Source organism: Astyanax mexicanus, chromosome 12, assembly GCF_023375975.1.
Source record: "Astyanax mexicanus isolate ESR-SI-001 chromosome 12, AstMex3_surface, whole genome shotgun sequence".
Taxonomy (NCBI): Eukaryota; Metazoa; Chordata; class Actinopteri; order Characiformes; family Acestrorhamphidae; genus Astyanax; species Astyanax mexicanus.
Window position 1 is genome coordinate 36,517,198 of NC_064419.1, and position 12,677 is coordinate 36,529,874.

Sequence of the window (12,677 nt, forward strand, 5' to 3'; positions counted from 1 at the left end):
AAAGGTTAAAATTGCCCTGCAAGTGACTCAAAGAACTCTGTGTAACAGGTACTTTTAAAGTTGTGGACTAACTGGTCCCACTCAATGACTAGATTAAAAGCAATATTTGACCCCGACGTGATTTGAACACGCAACCTTCTGATCTGGAGTCAGACGCGCTACCGTTGCGCCACAAGGTCAGCGACGCTGTAGTGTTCATGTTGCCTATTTTTGGACATCATTATAATTCAAGAGAAACTCAGTAGTTAGGCCTAAAGAGCTCTAACTGGAGAAAAAACTGGATATCTCAGGAAATTGAAAACAAGGCATTTAATATGGAACTTTAGGTATGAGGTCAAAGATGGATTAAGTAATGGGATAAGTATCCTAATTCTCGATTTGCTGAGATGTAGTATTTGAGTGTGAGTCACCTTATCTGGCACGATAGAATTTTCAGTCAGGGCCCGGATAGCTCAGTCGGTAGAGCATCAGACTTTTAATCTGAGGGTCCAGGGTTCAAGTCCCTGTTCGGGCGTTTGCCAATTTCTTACAAGTATGAGTTTAAGAATGCAGGAGTCTCTTGCTTTCCAGATGCTTTCCGGCTGTTCAGAAGACAGTCAGGGGCCAAGCCTAGAAAATATTCCTCCCTTTTCTGCTTGACCACCATGCATCAGTTGAACAATGTGAATTCGCTGTAAGAAAGAATCTGTAAAGGCCCGGATGGCTCAGTCGGTAGAGCATCAGACTTTTAATCTGAGGGTCCAGGGTTCAAGTTCCTGTTCGGGCGGCCAAAGCCTGAGCTTCTTTGTTACCAATTAAACCTTTAAATAGCCTCAAGTGAGCATGACCTATAAAGGTTAAAATTGCCCTGCAAGTGACTCAAAGAACTCTGTGTAACTGAGGTACTTTTAAAGTTGTGGACTAACTGGTCCCACTCAATGACTAGATTAAAAGCAATATTTGACCCCGACATGATTTGAACACGCAACCTTCTGATCTGGAGTCAGACGCGCTACCGTTGCGCCACGAGGTCATCGACGCTGTAGTGTTCATGTTGCCTATTTTTGGACATCATTATTATTCAAGAGAAACTCAGTAGTTAGGCCTAAAGAGCTCTAACTGGAGAAAAAACTGGATATCTCAGGAAGTTGAAAACAAGGCATTTAATATGGAACTTTAGGTATGAGGTCAAAGATGGATTAAGTAATGGGATACGTATCCTAATTCTCGATTTGCTGAGATGTAGTATTTGAGTGTGAGTCACCTTATCTGGCACGATAGAATTTTCAGTCAGGGCCCGGATAGCTCAGTCGGTAGAGCATCAGACTTTTAATCTGAGGGTCCAGGGTTCAAGTCCCTGTTCGGGCGTTTGCCAATTTCTTACAAGTATGAGTTTAAGAATGCAGGAGTCTCTTGCTTTCCAGATGCTTTCCGGCTGTTCAGAAGACAGTCAGGGGCCAAGCCTAGAAAATATTCCTCCCTTTTCTGCTTGACCACCGTGCATCAGTTGAACAATGTGAATTCGCTGTAAGAAAGAATCTGTAAAGGCCCGGATGGCTCAGTCGGTAGAGCATCAGACTTTTAATCTGACGGTCCAGGGTTCAAGTTCCTGTTCGGGCGGCCAAAGCCTGAGCTTCTTTGTTACCAATTAAACCTTTAAATAGCCTCAAGTGAGCATGACCTATAAAGGTTAAAATTGCCCTGCAAGTGACTCAAAGAACTCTGTGTAACTGAGGTACTTTTAAAGTTGTGGACTAACTGGTCCCACTCAATGACTAGATTAAAAGCAATATTTGACCCCGACGTGATTTGAACACGCAACCTTCTGATCTGGAGTCAGACGCGCTACCGTTGCGCCACGAGGTCATCGACGCTGTAGTGTTCATGGTTCCTATTTTTGGACATCATTATTATTCAAGAGAAACTCAGTAGTTAGGCCTAAAGAGCTCTAACTGGAGAAAAAAACTGGATATCTCAGGAAGTTGAAAACAAGGCATTTAATATGGAACTTTAGGTATGAGGTCAAAGATGGATTAAGTAATGGGATAGGTATCCTAATTCTCGATTTGCTGAGATGTAGTATTTGAGTGTGAGTCACCTTATCTGGCACGATAGACTTTTCAGTCAGGGCCCGGATAGCTCAGTCGGTAGAGCATCAGACTTTTAATCTGAGGGTCCAGGGTTCAAGTCCCTGTTCGGGCGTTTGCCAATTTCTTACAAGTATGAGTTTAAGAATGCAGGAGTCTCTTGCTTTCCAGATGCTTTCCGGCTGTTCAGAAGACAGTCAGGGGCCAAGCCTAGAAAATATTCCTGCCTTTTCTGCTTAACCACCATGCATCAGTTGAACAATGTGAATTCGCTGTAAGAAAGAATCTGTAAAGGCCCGGATGGCTCAGTCGGTAGAGCATCAGACTTTTAATCTGAGGGTCCAGGGTTCAAGTCCCTGTTCGGGCGGCCAAAGCCTGTGCTTCTTTGTTACCAATTAAACCTTTAAATAGCCTCAAGTGAGCATGACCTATAAAGGTTAAAATTGGCCTGCAAGTGACTCAAAGAACTCTGTGTAACTGAGGTACTTTTAAAGTTGTGGACTAACTGGTCCCACTCAATGACTAGATTAAAAGCAATATTTGACCCCGACGTGATTTGAGCACGCAACCTTCTGATCTGGAGTCAGACGCGCTACCATTGCGCCACGAGGTCATCGACGCTGTAGTGTTCATGTTGCCTATTTTTGGACATCATTATTATTCAAGAGAAACTCAGTAGTTAGGCCTAAAGAGCTCTAACTGGAGAAAAAACTGGATATCTCAGGAAGTTGAAAACAAGGCATTTAATATGGAACTTTAGGTATGAGGTCAAAGATGGATTAAGTAATGGGATAAGTATCCTAATTCTCGATTTGCTGAGATGTAGTATTTGAGTGTGAGTCACCTTATCTGGCACGATAGAAATTTCAGTCAGGGCCCGGATAGCTCAGTCGGTAGAGCATCAGACTTTTAATCTGAGGGTCCAGGGTTCAAGTCCCTGTTCGGGCGTTTGCCAATTTCTTACAAGTATGAGTTTAAGAATGCAGGAGTCTCTTGCTTTCCAGATGCTTTTCGGCTGTTCAGAAGACAGTCAGGGGCCAAGCCTAGAAAATATTCCTCCCTTTTCTGCTTGACCACCATGCATCAGTTGAACAATGTGAATTCGCTGTAAGAAAGAATCTTTGAAGGCCCGGATGGCTCAGTCGGTAGAGCATCAGACTTTTAATCTGAGGGTCCAGGGTTCAAGTCCCTGTTCGGGCGGCCAAAGCCTGTGCTTCTTTGTTACCAATTAAACCTTTAAATAGCCTCAAGTGAGCATGACCTATAAAGGTTAAAATTGCCCTGCAAGTGACTCAAAGAACTCTGTGTAACAGGTACTTTTAAAGTTGTGGACTAACTGGTCCCACTCAATGACTAGATTAAAAGCAATATTTGACCCCGACGTGATTTGAACACGCAACCTTCTGATCTGGAGTCAGACGCGCTACCGTTGCGCCACAAGGTCAGCGACGCTGTAGTGTTCATGTTGCCTATTTTTGGACATCATTATAATTCAAGAGAAACTCAGTAGTTAGGCCTAAAGAGCTCTAACTGGAGAAAAAACTGGATATCTCAGGAAATTGAAAACAAGGCATTTAATATGGAACTTTAGGTATGAGGTCAAAGATGGATTAAGTAATGGGATAAGTATCCTAATTCTCGATTTGCTGAGATGTAGTATTTGAGTGTGAGTCACCTTATCTGGCACGATAGAATTTTCAGTCAGGGCCCGGATAGCTCAGTCGGTAGAGCATCAGACTTTTAATCTGAGGGTCCAGGGTTCAAGTCCCTGTTCGGGCGTTTGCCAATTTCTTACAAGTATGAGTTTAAGAATGCAGGAGTCTCTTGCTTTCCAGATGCTTTCCGGCTGTTCAGAAGACAGTCAGGGGCCAAGCCTAGAAAATATTCCTCCCTTTTCTGCTTGACCACCATGCATCAGTTGAACAATGTGAATTCGCTGTAAGAAAGAATCTGTAAAGGCCCGGATGGCTCAGTCGGTAGAGCATCAGACTTTTAATCTGAGGGTCCAGGGTTCAAGTTCCTGTTCGGGCGGCCAAAGCCTGAGCTTCTTTGTTACCAATTAAACCTTTAAATAGCCTCAAGTGAGCATGACCTATAAAGGTTAAAATTGCCCTGCAAGTGACTCAAAGAACTCTGTGTAACTGAGGTACTTTTAAAGTTGTGGACTAACTGGTCCCACTCAATGACTAGATTAAAAGCAATATTTGACCCCGACATGATTTGAACACGCAACCTTCTGATCTGGAGTCAGACGCGCTACCGTTGCGCCACGAGGTCATCGACGCTGTAGTGTTCATGTTGCCTATTTTTGGACATCATTATTATTCAAGAGAAACTCAGTAGTTAGGCCTAAAGAGCTCTAACTGGAGAAAAAACTGGATATCTCAGGAAGTTGAAAACAAGGCATTTAATATGGAACTTTAGGTATGAGGTCAAAGATGGATTAAGTAATGGGATACGTATCCTAATTCTCGATTTGCTGAGATGTAGTATTTGAGTGTGAGTCACCTTATCTGGCACGATAGAATTTTCAGTCAGGGCCCGGATAGCTCAGTCGGTAGAGCATCAGACTTTTAATCTGAGGGTCCAGGGTTCAAGTCCCTGTTCGGGCGTTTGCCAATTTCTTACAAGTATGAGTTTAAGAATGCAGGAGTCTCTTGCTTTCCAGATGCTTTCCGGCTGTTCAGAAGACAGTCAGGGGCCAAGCCTAGAAAATATTCCTCCCTTTTCTGCTTGACCACCGTGCATCAGTTGAACAATGTGAATTCGCTGTAAGAAAGAATCTGTAAAGGCCCGGATGGCTCAGTCGGTAGAGCATCAGACTTTTAATCTGACGGTCCAGGGTTCAAGTTCCTGTTCGGGCGGCCAAAGCCTGAGCTTCTTTGTTACCAATTAAACCTTTAAATAGCCTCAAGTGAGCATGACCTATAAAGGTTAAAATTGCCCTGCAAGTGACTCAAAGAACTCTGTGTAACTGAGGTACTTTTAAAGTTGTGGACTAACTGGTCCCACTCAATGACTAGATTAAAAGCAATATTTGACCCCGACGTGATTTGAACACGCAACCTTCTGATCTGGAGTCAGACGCGCTACCGTTGCGCCACGAGGTCATCGACGCTGTAGTGTTCATGTTGCCTATTTTTGGACATCATTATTATTCAAGAGAAACTCAGTAGTTAGGCCTAAAGAGCTCTAACTGGAGAAAAAACTGGATATCTCAGGAAGTTGAAAACAAGGCATTTAATATGGAACTTTAGGTATGAGGTCAAAGATGGATTAAGTAATGGGATAAGTATCCTAATTCTCGATTTGCTGAGATGTAGTATTTGAGTGTGAGTCACCTTATCTGGCACGATAGAATTTTCAGTCAGGGCCCGGATAGCTCAGTCGGTAGAGCATCAGACTTTTAATCTGAGGGTCCAGGGTTCAAGTCCCTGTTCGGGCGTTTGCCAATTTCTTACAAGTATGAGTTTAAGAATGCAGGAGTCTCTTGCTTTCCAGATGCTTTCCGGCTGTTCAGAAGACAGTCAGGGGCCAAGCCTAGAAAATATCCCTCCCTTTTCTGCTTGACCACCATGCATCAGTTGAACAATGTGAATTCGCTATAAGAAAGAATCCTTAAGGGCCCGGATAGCTCAGTCGGTAGAGCATCAGACTTTTAATCTGAGGGTCCAGCGTTCAAGTCCCTGTTCGGGCGACCAAAGCCGGTGCTTCGTTGTTACCAATTAAACCTTTAAATAGCCTCAAGTGAGCATGACCTATAAAGGTTAAAATTGCCTTGCAAGTGACTCACAAAACTCTGCGTAGCTGAGGTAGTTTTAAAGTTGTGGACTAACTGCTCCCACTCAATGACTAGATTAAAAGCAACACTTGACCCCGACGTGATTTGAACACGCAACCTTCTGATCTGGAGTCAGACGCGCTACCGTTGCACCACGAGGTCATCGACGCTGTAGTGGTCATGTTGCCTATTTTTGGACATCATTATTATTCAAGAGAAACTCAGTAGTTAGGCCTAAAGAGCTCTAACTGGAGAAAAAACTGGATATCTCAGGAAGTTGAAAACAAGGCATTTAATATGGAACTTTAGGTATGAGGTGAAAGATGGATTAAGTAATGGGATAAGTTGTGGACTAACTGGTCCCACTCAATGACTAGATTAAAAGCAACACTTGACCCCGACGTGATTTGATCTGGAGTCAGACGCGCTACCGTTGCGCCACAAGGTCACCAACGCTGTAGTGTTCATGTTGCCTATTTTTGGACAGCATTATTATTCAAGAGAAACTCAGTAGTTAGGCCTAAAGAGCTCTAACTGGAGAAAAAAACTGGATATCTCAGGAAGTTGAAAACAAGGCATTTAATGTGGAACTTTAGGTATGAGGTCAAAGATGGATTAAGTAATGGGATAAGTATCCTAATTCTCGATTTGCTGAGATGCAGTATTTGAGTGTGAGTCACCTTATCTGGCAAGATACAATATGCAGTCAGGGCCTGGATAGCTCAGTCGGTAGAGCATCAGACTTTTAATCTGAGGGTCCAGGGTTCAAGTCCCTGTTCGGGCGTCTGCCAATTTCTTACAAGTATGAGTTATAAAAATGCAGGAGACTCTTGATTTCCAAATGCTTTCTGGCTGTTCAGAAGACAGTCAGGGGCCAAGCCTAGAAAATATTCCAACATTTTCTGCTTGACCACCATGCATCAGTTGAACAATGTGAATTTGCCATAAGAAAGAATCCTTAAGGGCCCGGATAGCTCAGTCGGTAGAGCATCAGACTTTTAATCTGAGGGTCCAGGGTTCAAGTCCCTGTACGGGCGTTTGCCAGTTTTTCACAAGTATGAGTTTAAGAATGCAGGAGACTCTTGATTTCCAAATGCTTTCTGGCTGTTCAGAAGACAGTCAGGGGCCAAGCCTAGAAAATATACCTCCCTTTTCTGCTTGACCACCATGCATCAGTTGAACAATGTGAATTCGCCATAAGAAAGACTCCTTAAGGGCCCGAATAGCTCAGTCGGTAGAGCATCAGACTTTTAATCTGAGGGTCCAGGGTTCAAGTCCCTGTTTGGGCGGCCAAAGCCTGTGCTTGTTTGTTACCAATTAAACCTTTAAATAGCCTCAAGTGAGCATGACCTATAGAGGTTAAAATTGCCCTGCAAGTGACTCACAAAACTCTGTGTAACTGTGGTACTTTTAAAGTTGGGGACAAACTGGTCCGACTTAATGACTAGATTAAAAGCAACACTTGACCCCAATTTGATTTGAACACGCAACCTTCTGATGTGGAGTCAGACGCGCAACTTATGCGCCACTAGATCACTGATACTGTCCAAGGTTCAAGTCCCTGTTTAGGCAACTGCTTCTTTGTTATCAGTGTGAGCTTTAAGAATCTAGAAAGTTCTTGATTTCAAGATTCTTTCCACCTATTTAGAAGACAGTCATAGGCCATGGCTAGAATGTACTCCTCTAACCTCCCTTCATTTGCTTGTTTGTTAAAAAAAATAACGTCTGTATCAGCATGAACTATAGAAGTTACAAGTCCTTAGCAAATATCTATTATTTGGTGTAAGTAACATAGTCTGGCAAGATTGGGCTTGACAGAATAATAGATAGTATTGGTTATAGTCATCACTATAGTCAACATAACACATGTATCATCAACACTTTACTTACTGCAGTAATTGTTTTTATTAATGTTGTAAATAGTGTAAATATTAAAGAAAATATATATTACTTCAAAATGTCTATAATCTGTATTGATTAATAATGTCTTAACTAGTTTCAGTGAATAATTAGTTGAGACATTTTATTGTCAGTCAAGTCAAGTCATTATCAACCGCTTTATCCATTAAGGGTCGCGGGGGGGTGCTGGAGCCTATCCCAGCCGGCATCGGGCGGAAGGCAGGATACACCCTGGACAGGCCGCCAATCCATCGCAGACATTTTATTGTAAGCACTGTTAATAAATGTAACCTGTAGCATAAGGGATCATCATCTTGTCAATAACGTATCAAAATAAATAATTTATTTGAACTGATTTACTATTCAAAACAAATATGGTGCTCCACTTGTTGTTCACATGAACCAGAGTTGCTTAAGTTCTGCTCCATTGAGCTTCAGTCCAATTTCAGGGTCTCAGGGTAGCAAACAGAAGCCATGTGTATCTGGAGATGTTCAATAAGGCAACATACATTTTAGACACATGATTACTTGAAGTGTATTTTAAAAAGCTGACTCTAAGCAGTGTCTCATGTCTTAATTAATATTAGCAACTGATAACATAATTACATGCTTTTGAATTACATGAGCACTGCTTCAGAACCAGAAATAGCTCATGTTAGTCTTACTTGACCTATGGTTAAGACCCTGGGCTTAGGATACATCATGCACCAAAGAAATGAAATGTCAAGTATGTGCGACCAGCTATGTACTCAGTATTTTCCAGAATAGTGTTCTCTTTCTCTAGCACAGCACGGAGCTAGGTGGTGCTAATTTGATGTAGATCAATGACAAATATAACAGACTGGTCTTTTACAGAAAATAACCCTTAATCCAAAATATGCCTTGACTCTGTAGCATGCCTGCATCCTATGATTGTCTTTGAAGATTTTGTGCAAGTGAAAAATTCCCATTGTGCCAGACTTAAAGACTTAAAGGAACAGTAAGTATCAAATGACAGCAAGCATGTAAAATGGATTCTGCAATCCATTTAAAGGCGAAGTTCAATCAGGTTGCCAGATTGAGGACACTGAACCTTTACGAACAAGCACAAGAGGAGTTCAAACACTTTTGCCATTGCAAGTGACAACAAGTCAGACTCGGTAAATTCATCAGCAGCATATGTTATAACTTTAATAACCAGCTCATTTGAAATTTATTACTCTGTCATGTGCAAACAAGCGTGCTTGCTGCACCACTTGCAGCGTAAGACAAAGCTTGCTAAATATGTTATTCCAAAACCAAAAGCACACTGCTCTGAAAATACACACTCTGGAGTTGGAGTTACTGGAGTTTACAGATCCAGATGACATACTGCTCAGTTAAACAGATAACATAGCTCAGTGCTAACCTGCTTAGGAGAAAACTGGCCAGCTCAGCTCTCGTCTTGTAGCTAGCCCCCCTTTTTTTGTTAAGTTGGGTAGCATCTAAGTTCAGTTTCTGCTGCAGTTTCTATTACAGTTAATTTGCTAGTTTTATAGCATGCTGTGTTTGACTGCTATTCTGTTCCATTTTTCCTCATTATTTTGTTAGTTAGTATAAAAATATAATACTTATTGGTCCTTTAACAAATTTATTTATCACCGCTATGCAATCACATTTCTGTAAAGCTGCTTTGCGACATCAGTTGTAAAAAAGGCTATTATTTTATAACATACAATACAATAACATATTATTTTATAACATACATTTATAAACAAATTTTCTTTAAAATCTGCTTTTGTTGCTCTCATGTGGAAGGAATTTCAAATGAGAAAATACTTATTTACCAGAGGCTTAGTCTAGCATTATGTGTATTTGTTACTATTAAGAATTAAGACCCAACCAGCATTGGTCTCCTGCTTCCTTTTTTATTCTTATTTGTCTCTTTAGCTTCTCTGGCTATGATGTGTACCATTTAAATTATATTAAGAGTTGATGATGGTCTCCAATGTCACTCACAGAAACATGCCAAGGCCTGAGCATGTCCTGTGCTTAGTGTCTGTGATGAGATGTGGACAGGAAAGGTGTCACTTATTATGGCTTTGTGGCACCTGTTGAGTACTACAACATTGTTATGTTTCCACTAATCCAAATGTCATCTGATGCAGCATGGTGCACAGTGGGAATTGTGGCACGATTCCACTGCAGCTTCCAAGCACATCTCAGTCATTACTTACACCCCCTGCACAGTGGGTTCTAGGACACACTTGTCTGGACAGGGAGCCGGGAAAGTAATCATCCATTTTAAAGGTACCAAAAGAGGAAACTTTAAATTCAAATACTACTAAGAGACTAATCTCTTTGTTAGGTAACTAATGGTAACAGTACAACATTAATCTAACAATAAAATTGTGTCCAATGGAGTGTTAGACTACCATGATATGATGCTTTGGCGTACTTAGTCAATATTAAATATGATTAATTTGTTAAACATGTTGAATACTAAACAAACCACCAGCTGTTTGTAACAAAAATTAACTACGTATATCAATGATTTATATCAATGATTTCTTCCTTTTATCACATTAAAAACTAAAATATGCTATAGATATACTTATATTTATTTATTCATGAAGGCATTTAAAATAATTAAAAGTAAAGAAAATAACAGATTTCTCCAAAAAATAGTTGATATATGGTTATTTGTTTAAAGGACTCGTGATAAGTTTAACTTTTTGCTCTGCTTATATAGGAGATGAATGCAGCCTTGATTCATGACAAACTGTTCATCAAAACATTCTGGGAGCAAAAAATTGTCAGTCATGTACAGTTGACGGAAAACGAGGAACAGAGGATGAAGAATAGTGCACTGTCAAAGTAAGGAAGAAACTGTTTTTAATATGTAAAGTGCTCTATTTTAAGAAATCTACAATGCTGTCACGTTTCACATTTTAAAATCTAATTCACCACAGCTTAATTAAACATTGGTTAAATATACAAGTTTGGTATTGACATTACTGACATGTCTGGAAAAAATTGACATGCTGTTTTACTTATTCTTTTGCATCAGCCTGAATCTCAAACAAAAAAAAACCTTAAACATTGTTTGCTGTTGGGAGAATGTGTATGTATTCCAGTAGAGATTACTGATAACCCGTTCCAAAAATTTATTGTAATGTAATATCATGGATTACTACTTAATCTATTATTAAAAAGTAATATACTTTTGTTAGTTAGCAGTCTAGCTAATCATCTAGTTTTAACTAGCTAAAAGTGCAAGCTTATCTACAAGGATAAATTTTTTTTACCTTCCAGTGTTTCTTTAAATTGGTCTTTTGAAGTTTTTTTTGCAGCTGAGAGAATTTTTACTGGTTGTTCTGGTCTTATTTAAACTGGAAAGGGATATTTTTTCCTTTTAAAAAAAATAAAATTAAATTGTTTTAAGCTTTCATCAGTGAATGGCTTTTATAGCCTTTTGCAGAGAAACAAGCTGAGACTCTGCAACATGTAGCTGTTATATGACACAGAAGTCAGTAAAGTTTTGGTTGCATCCCAAAAGCATACTATAAGCAATAGACAACATTCTAACAGAGCATTCTAACTACTCCCAAACTCTTGCAACGCCTGCAAGGGAGTCCAAAGCATTTGATATTGTTTTGTATTGAGAAAATTTGTCGTTTTTTGATTATAATTTTTTTGTTTAACAGTTTGGACTCATTCAGGAGCGCTATCTGGTTATTAAACAAACCTGGAAGAGATTTTCAAGTGGGCATTCTCCTCTATTAGAGATTCTCTGATATCAATCTGGCCATGGCAGGTTACACTAAATATGAATGTACTAACACGTTTTGTACAAACAGCAAGTGATGCAGCCAAATACATCACTGAAGGTTCTTCTGCTGCCACTGCCCTTGCACTGGTATCTGGATTTTTTTCATTGTTTGTTGCAGGTGCTTTGCATTGTGGGATAAAATGTCTATCATAAACAAACATTAGCACATCACAAGTGGTGTATCATGGATATACACATATATACAGCTCTAGAAAAAATTGAGACCACTTCAATTTCTGAATCAGTTTCATTGCTATTTATAAATATAAACTACGGACATTTCTCCTAAATTCCACATAAAAAAGTGTTACCAAAATATTGTCATCTAGAGCATTTATTTGCAGAAAATGGGAAATGGCTAATATAACAAAAAAAGATGCAGAGCTTTCAGACCTCAAACAATGCAAAGAAAACAAGTTCATATTCATAACATTTCATGTGTTCAGAAATCAATATATGGTGGAATAATCCTGTTTATTAATCCTGGTGGATAACTTTATGCCACTCCTAATGCAAAAATTAAAGCAGTTCAAGTAGTCTCTTATTTTTTACAGAGCTGTGTATATATACATAGATATACATATACATATATATATATATATATATACGTATATATATATACGTATATATATATATATATATATATATATATATATATATATATATACGTATATATATATATATATATATATATATATATATATATATATAGCAAGTTTTCATAAACACATAAATGCTTCATAAGTATGAAAAAACAACTTATTAATGAAAATACGTAATTCCCCCATTATCACTTATACTGCTGTTTTTGTGCTTGCGCAGGCTCCGTGATGAATGGCTCATAAGACTTGAAAGTCGAACAAAGCATCTCAAGAACTTCCGTGACGCACAGGCCGTAAAACTAACATCAGCCAAGCAAACAGATAAAGAATGATAAGTTGTACATTTCTAATGTAAAATTATCCAAATGTTTCTTAATAATACAGATCAATAAAACATCACAAAATATCTCTGCCTCCTCTCTCATTCATATAACATTGTGTCTGTTCAAGAAGCTGGGAAGTCTGGATGTATACAGTAACTTTTTAAGAGCTTAATAAAAATTACTAACCACCAAGACCCAGTAATCAGAAAAGGCAGA

At 39.4% G+C, this 12,677-nt stretch overlaps 1 protein-coding gene and 18 non-coding genes across 19 annotated transcripts; 11 read left to right on the top strand and 8 right to left on the bottom strand.

The window, feature by feature from the left end:
• Positions 1-107: 107 nt before the first annotated feature.
• trnaw-cca (transfer RNA tryptophan (anticodon CCA)) lies at positions 108-179 on the bottom strand. Its single transcript has one exon. It is a non-coding gene; the product is annotated as a tRNA-Trp (tRNA).
• A 262-nt stretch (positions 180-441) lies between these two features.
• trnak-uuu (transfer RNA lysine (anticodon UUU)) lies at positions 442-514 on the top strand. Its single transcript has one exon. It is a non-coding gene; the product is annotated as a tRNA-Lys (tRNA).
• A 426-nt stretch (positions 515-940) lies between these two features.
• Positions 941-1,012, bottom strand: trnaw-cca (transfer RNA tryptophan (anticodon CCA)). The gene has a single exon. It is a non-coding gene; the product is annotated as a tRNA-Trp (tRNA).
• A 262-nt stretch (positions 1,013-1,274) lies between these two features.
• On the top strand, positions 1,275-1,347 carry trnak-uuu (transfer RNA lysine (anticodon UUU)). The gene has a single exon. It is a non-coding gene; the product is annotated as a tRNA-Lys (tRNA).
• Positions 1,348-1,773: 426 nt separating this feature from the next.
• On the bottom strand, positions 1,774-1,845 carry trnaw-cca (transfer RNA tryptophan (anticodon CCA)). Its single transcript has one exon. It is a non-coding gene; the product is annotated as a tRNA-Trp (tRNA).
• A 263-nt stretch (positions 1,846-2,108) lies between these two features.
• On the top strand, positions 2,109-2,181 carry trnak-uuu (transfer RNA lysine (anticodon UUU)). Its single transcript has one exon. It is a non-coding gene; the product is annotated as a tRNA-Lys (tRNA).
• A 179-nt stretch (positions 2,182-2,360) lies between these two features.
• On the top strand, positions 2,361-2,433 carry trnak-uuu (transfer RNA lysine (anticodon UUU)). Its single transcript has one exon. It is a non-coding gene; the product is annotated as a tRNA-Lys (tRNA).
• Positions 2,434-2,607: 174 nt separating this feature from the next.
• Positions 2,608-2,679, bottom strand: trnaw-cca (transfer RNA tryptophan (anticodon CCA)). The gene has a single exon. It is a non-coding gene; the product is annotated as a tRNA-Trp (tRNA).
• Positions 2,680-2,941: 262 nt separating this feature from the next.
• Positions 2,942-3,014, top strand: trnak-uuu (transfer RNA lysine (anticodon UUU)). Its single transcript has one exon. It is a non-coding gene; the product is annotated as a tRNA-Lys (tRNA).
• Positions 3,015-3,193: 179 nt separating this feature from the next.
• On the top strand, positions 3,194-3,266 carry trnak-uuu (transfer RNA lysine (anticodon UUU)). The gene has a single exon. It is a non-coding gene; the product is annotated as a tRNA-Lys (tRNA).
• A 172-nt stretch (positions 3,267-3,438) lies between these two features.
• trnaw-cca (transfer RNA tryptophan (anticodon CCA)) lies at positions 3,439-3,510 on the bottom strand. Its single transcript has one exon. It is a non-coding gene; the product is annotated as a tRNA-Trp (tRNA).
• A 262-nt stretch (positions 3,511-3,772) lies between these two features.
• On the top strand, positions 3,773-3,845 carry trnak-uuu (transfer RNA lysine (anticodon UUU)). Its single transcript has one exon. It is a non-coding gene; the product is annotated as a tRNA-Lys (tRNA).
• Positions 3,846-4,271: 426 nt separating this feature from the next.
• Positions 4,272-4,343, bottom strand: trnaw-cca (transfer RNA tryptophan (anticodon CCA)). Its single transcript has one exon. It is a non-coding gene; the product is annotated as a tRNA-Trp (tRNA).
• A 262-nt stretch (positions 4,344-4,605) lies between these two features.
• Positions 4,606-4,678, top strand: trnak-uuu (transfer RNA lysine (anticodon UUU)). The gene has a single exon. It is a non-coding gene; the product is annotated as a tRNA-Lys (tRNA).
• A 426-nt stretch (positions 4,679-5,104) lies between these two features.
• Positions 5,105-5,176, bottom strand: trnaw-cca (transfer RNA tryptophan (anticodon CCA)). Its single transcript has one exon. It is a non-coding gene; the product is annotated as a tRNA-Trp (tRNA).
• Positions 5,177-5,438: 262 nt separating this feature from the next.
• On the top strand, positions 5,439-5,511 carry trnak-uuu (transfer RNA lysine (anticodon UUU)). The gene has a single exon. It is a non-coding gene; the product is annotated as a tRNA-Lys (tRNA).
• A 426-nt stretch (positions 5,512-5,937) lies between these two features.
• trnaw-cca (transfer RNA tryptophan (anticodon CCA)) lies at positions 5,938-6,009 on the bottom strand. Its single transcript has one exon. It is a non-coding gene; the product is annotated as a tRNA-Trp (tRNA).
• A 549-nt stretch (positions 6,010-6,558) lies between these two features.
• Positions 6,559-6,631, top strand: trnak-uuu (transfer RNA lysine (anticodon UUU)). Its single transcript has one exon. It is a non-coding gene; the product is annotated as a tRNA-Lys (tRNA).
• A 3,287-nt stretch (positions 6,632-9,918) lies between these two features.
• Positions 9,919-12,542, top strand: LOC111192643 (protein FAM240C). Its single transcript, XM_022670400.2, has 3 exons — positions 9,919-10,014; positions 10,457-10,581; positions 12,359-12,542. Exons 2-3 carry the CDS (start codon positions 10,460-10,462, stop codon positions 12,468-12,470), a joined length of 234 nt encoding a protein of 77 aa, XP_022526121.1. The 5' UTR covers positions 9,919-10,014; positions 10,457-10,459; the 3' UTR covers positions 12,471-12,542.
• Positions 12,543-12,677: the final 135 nt, after the last annotated feature.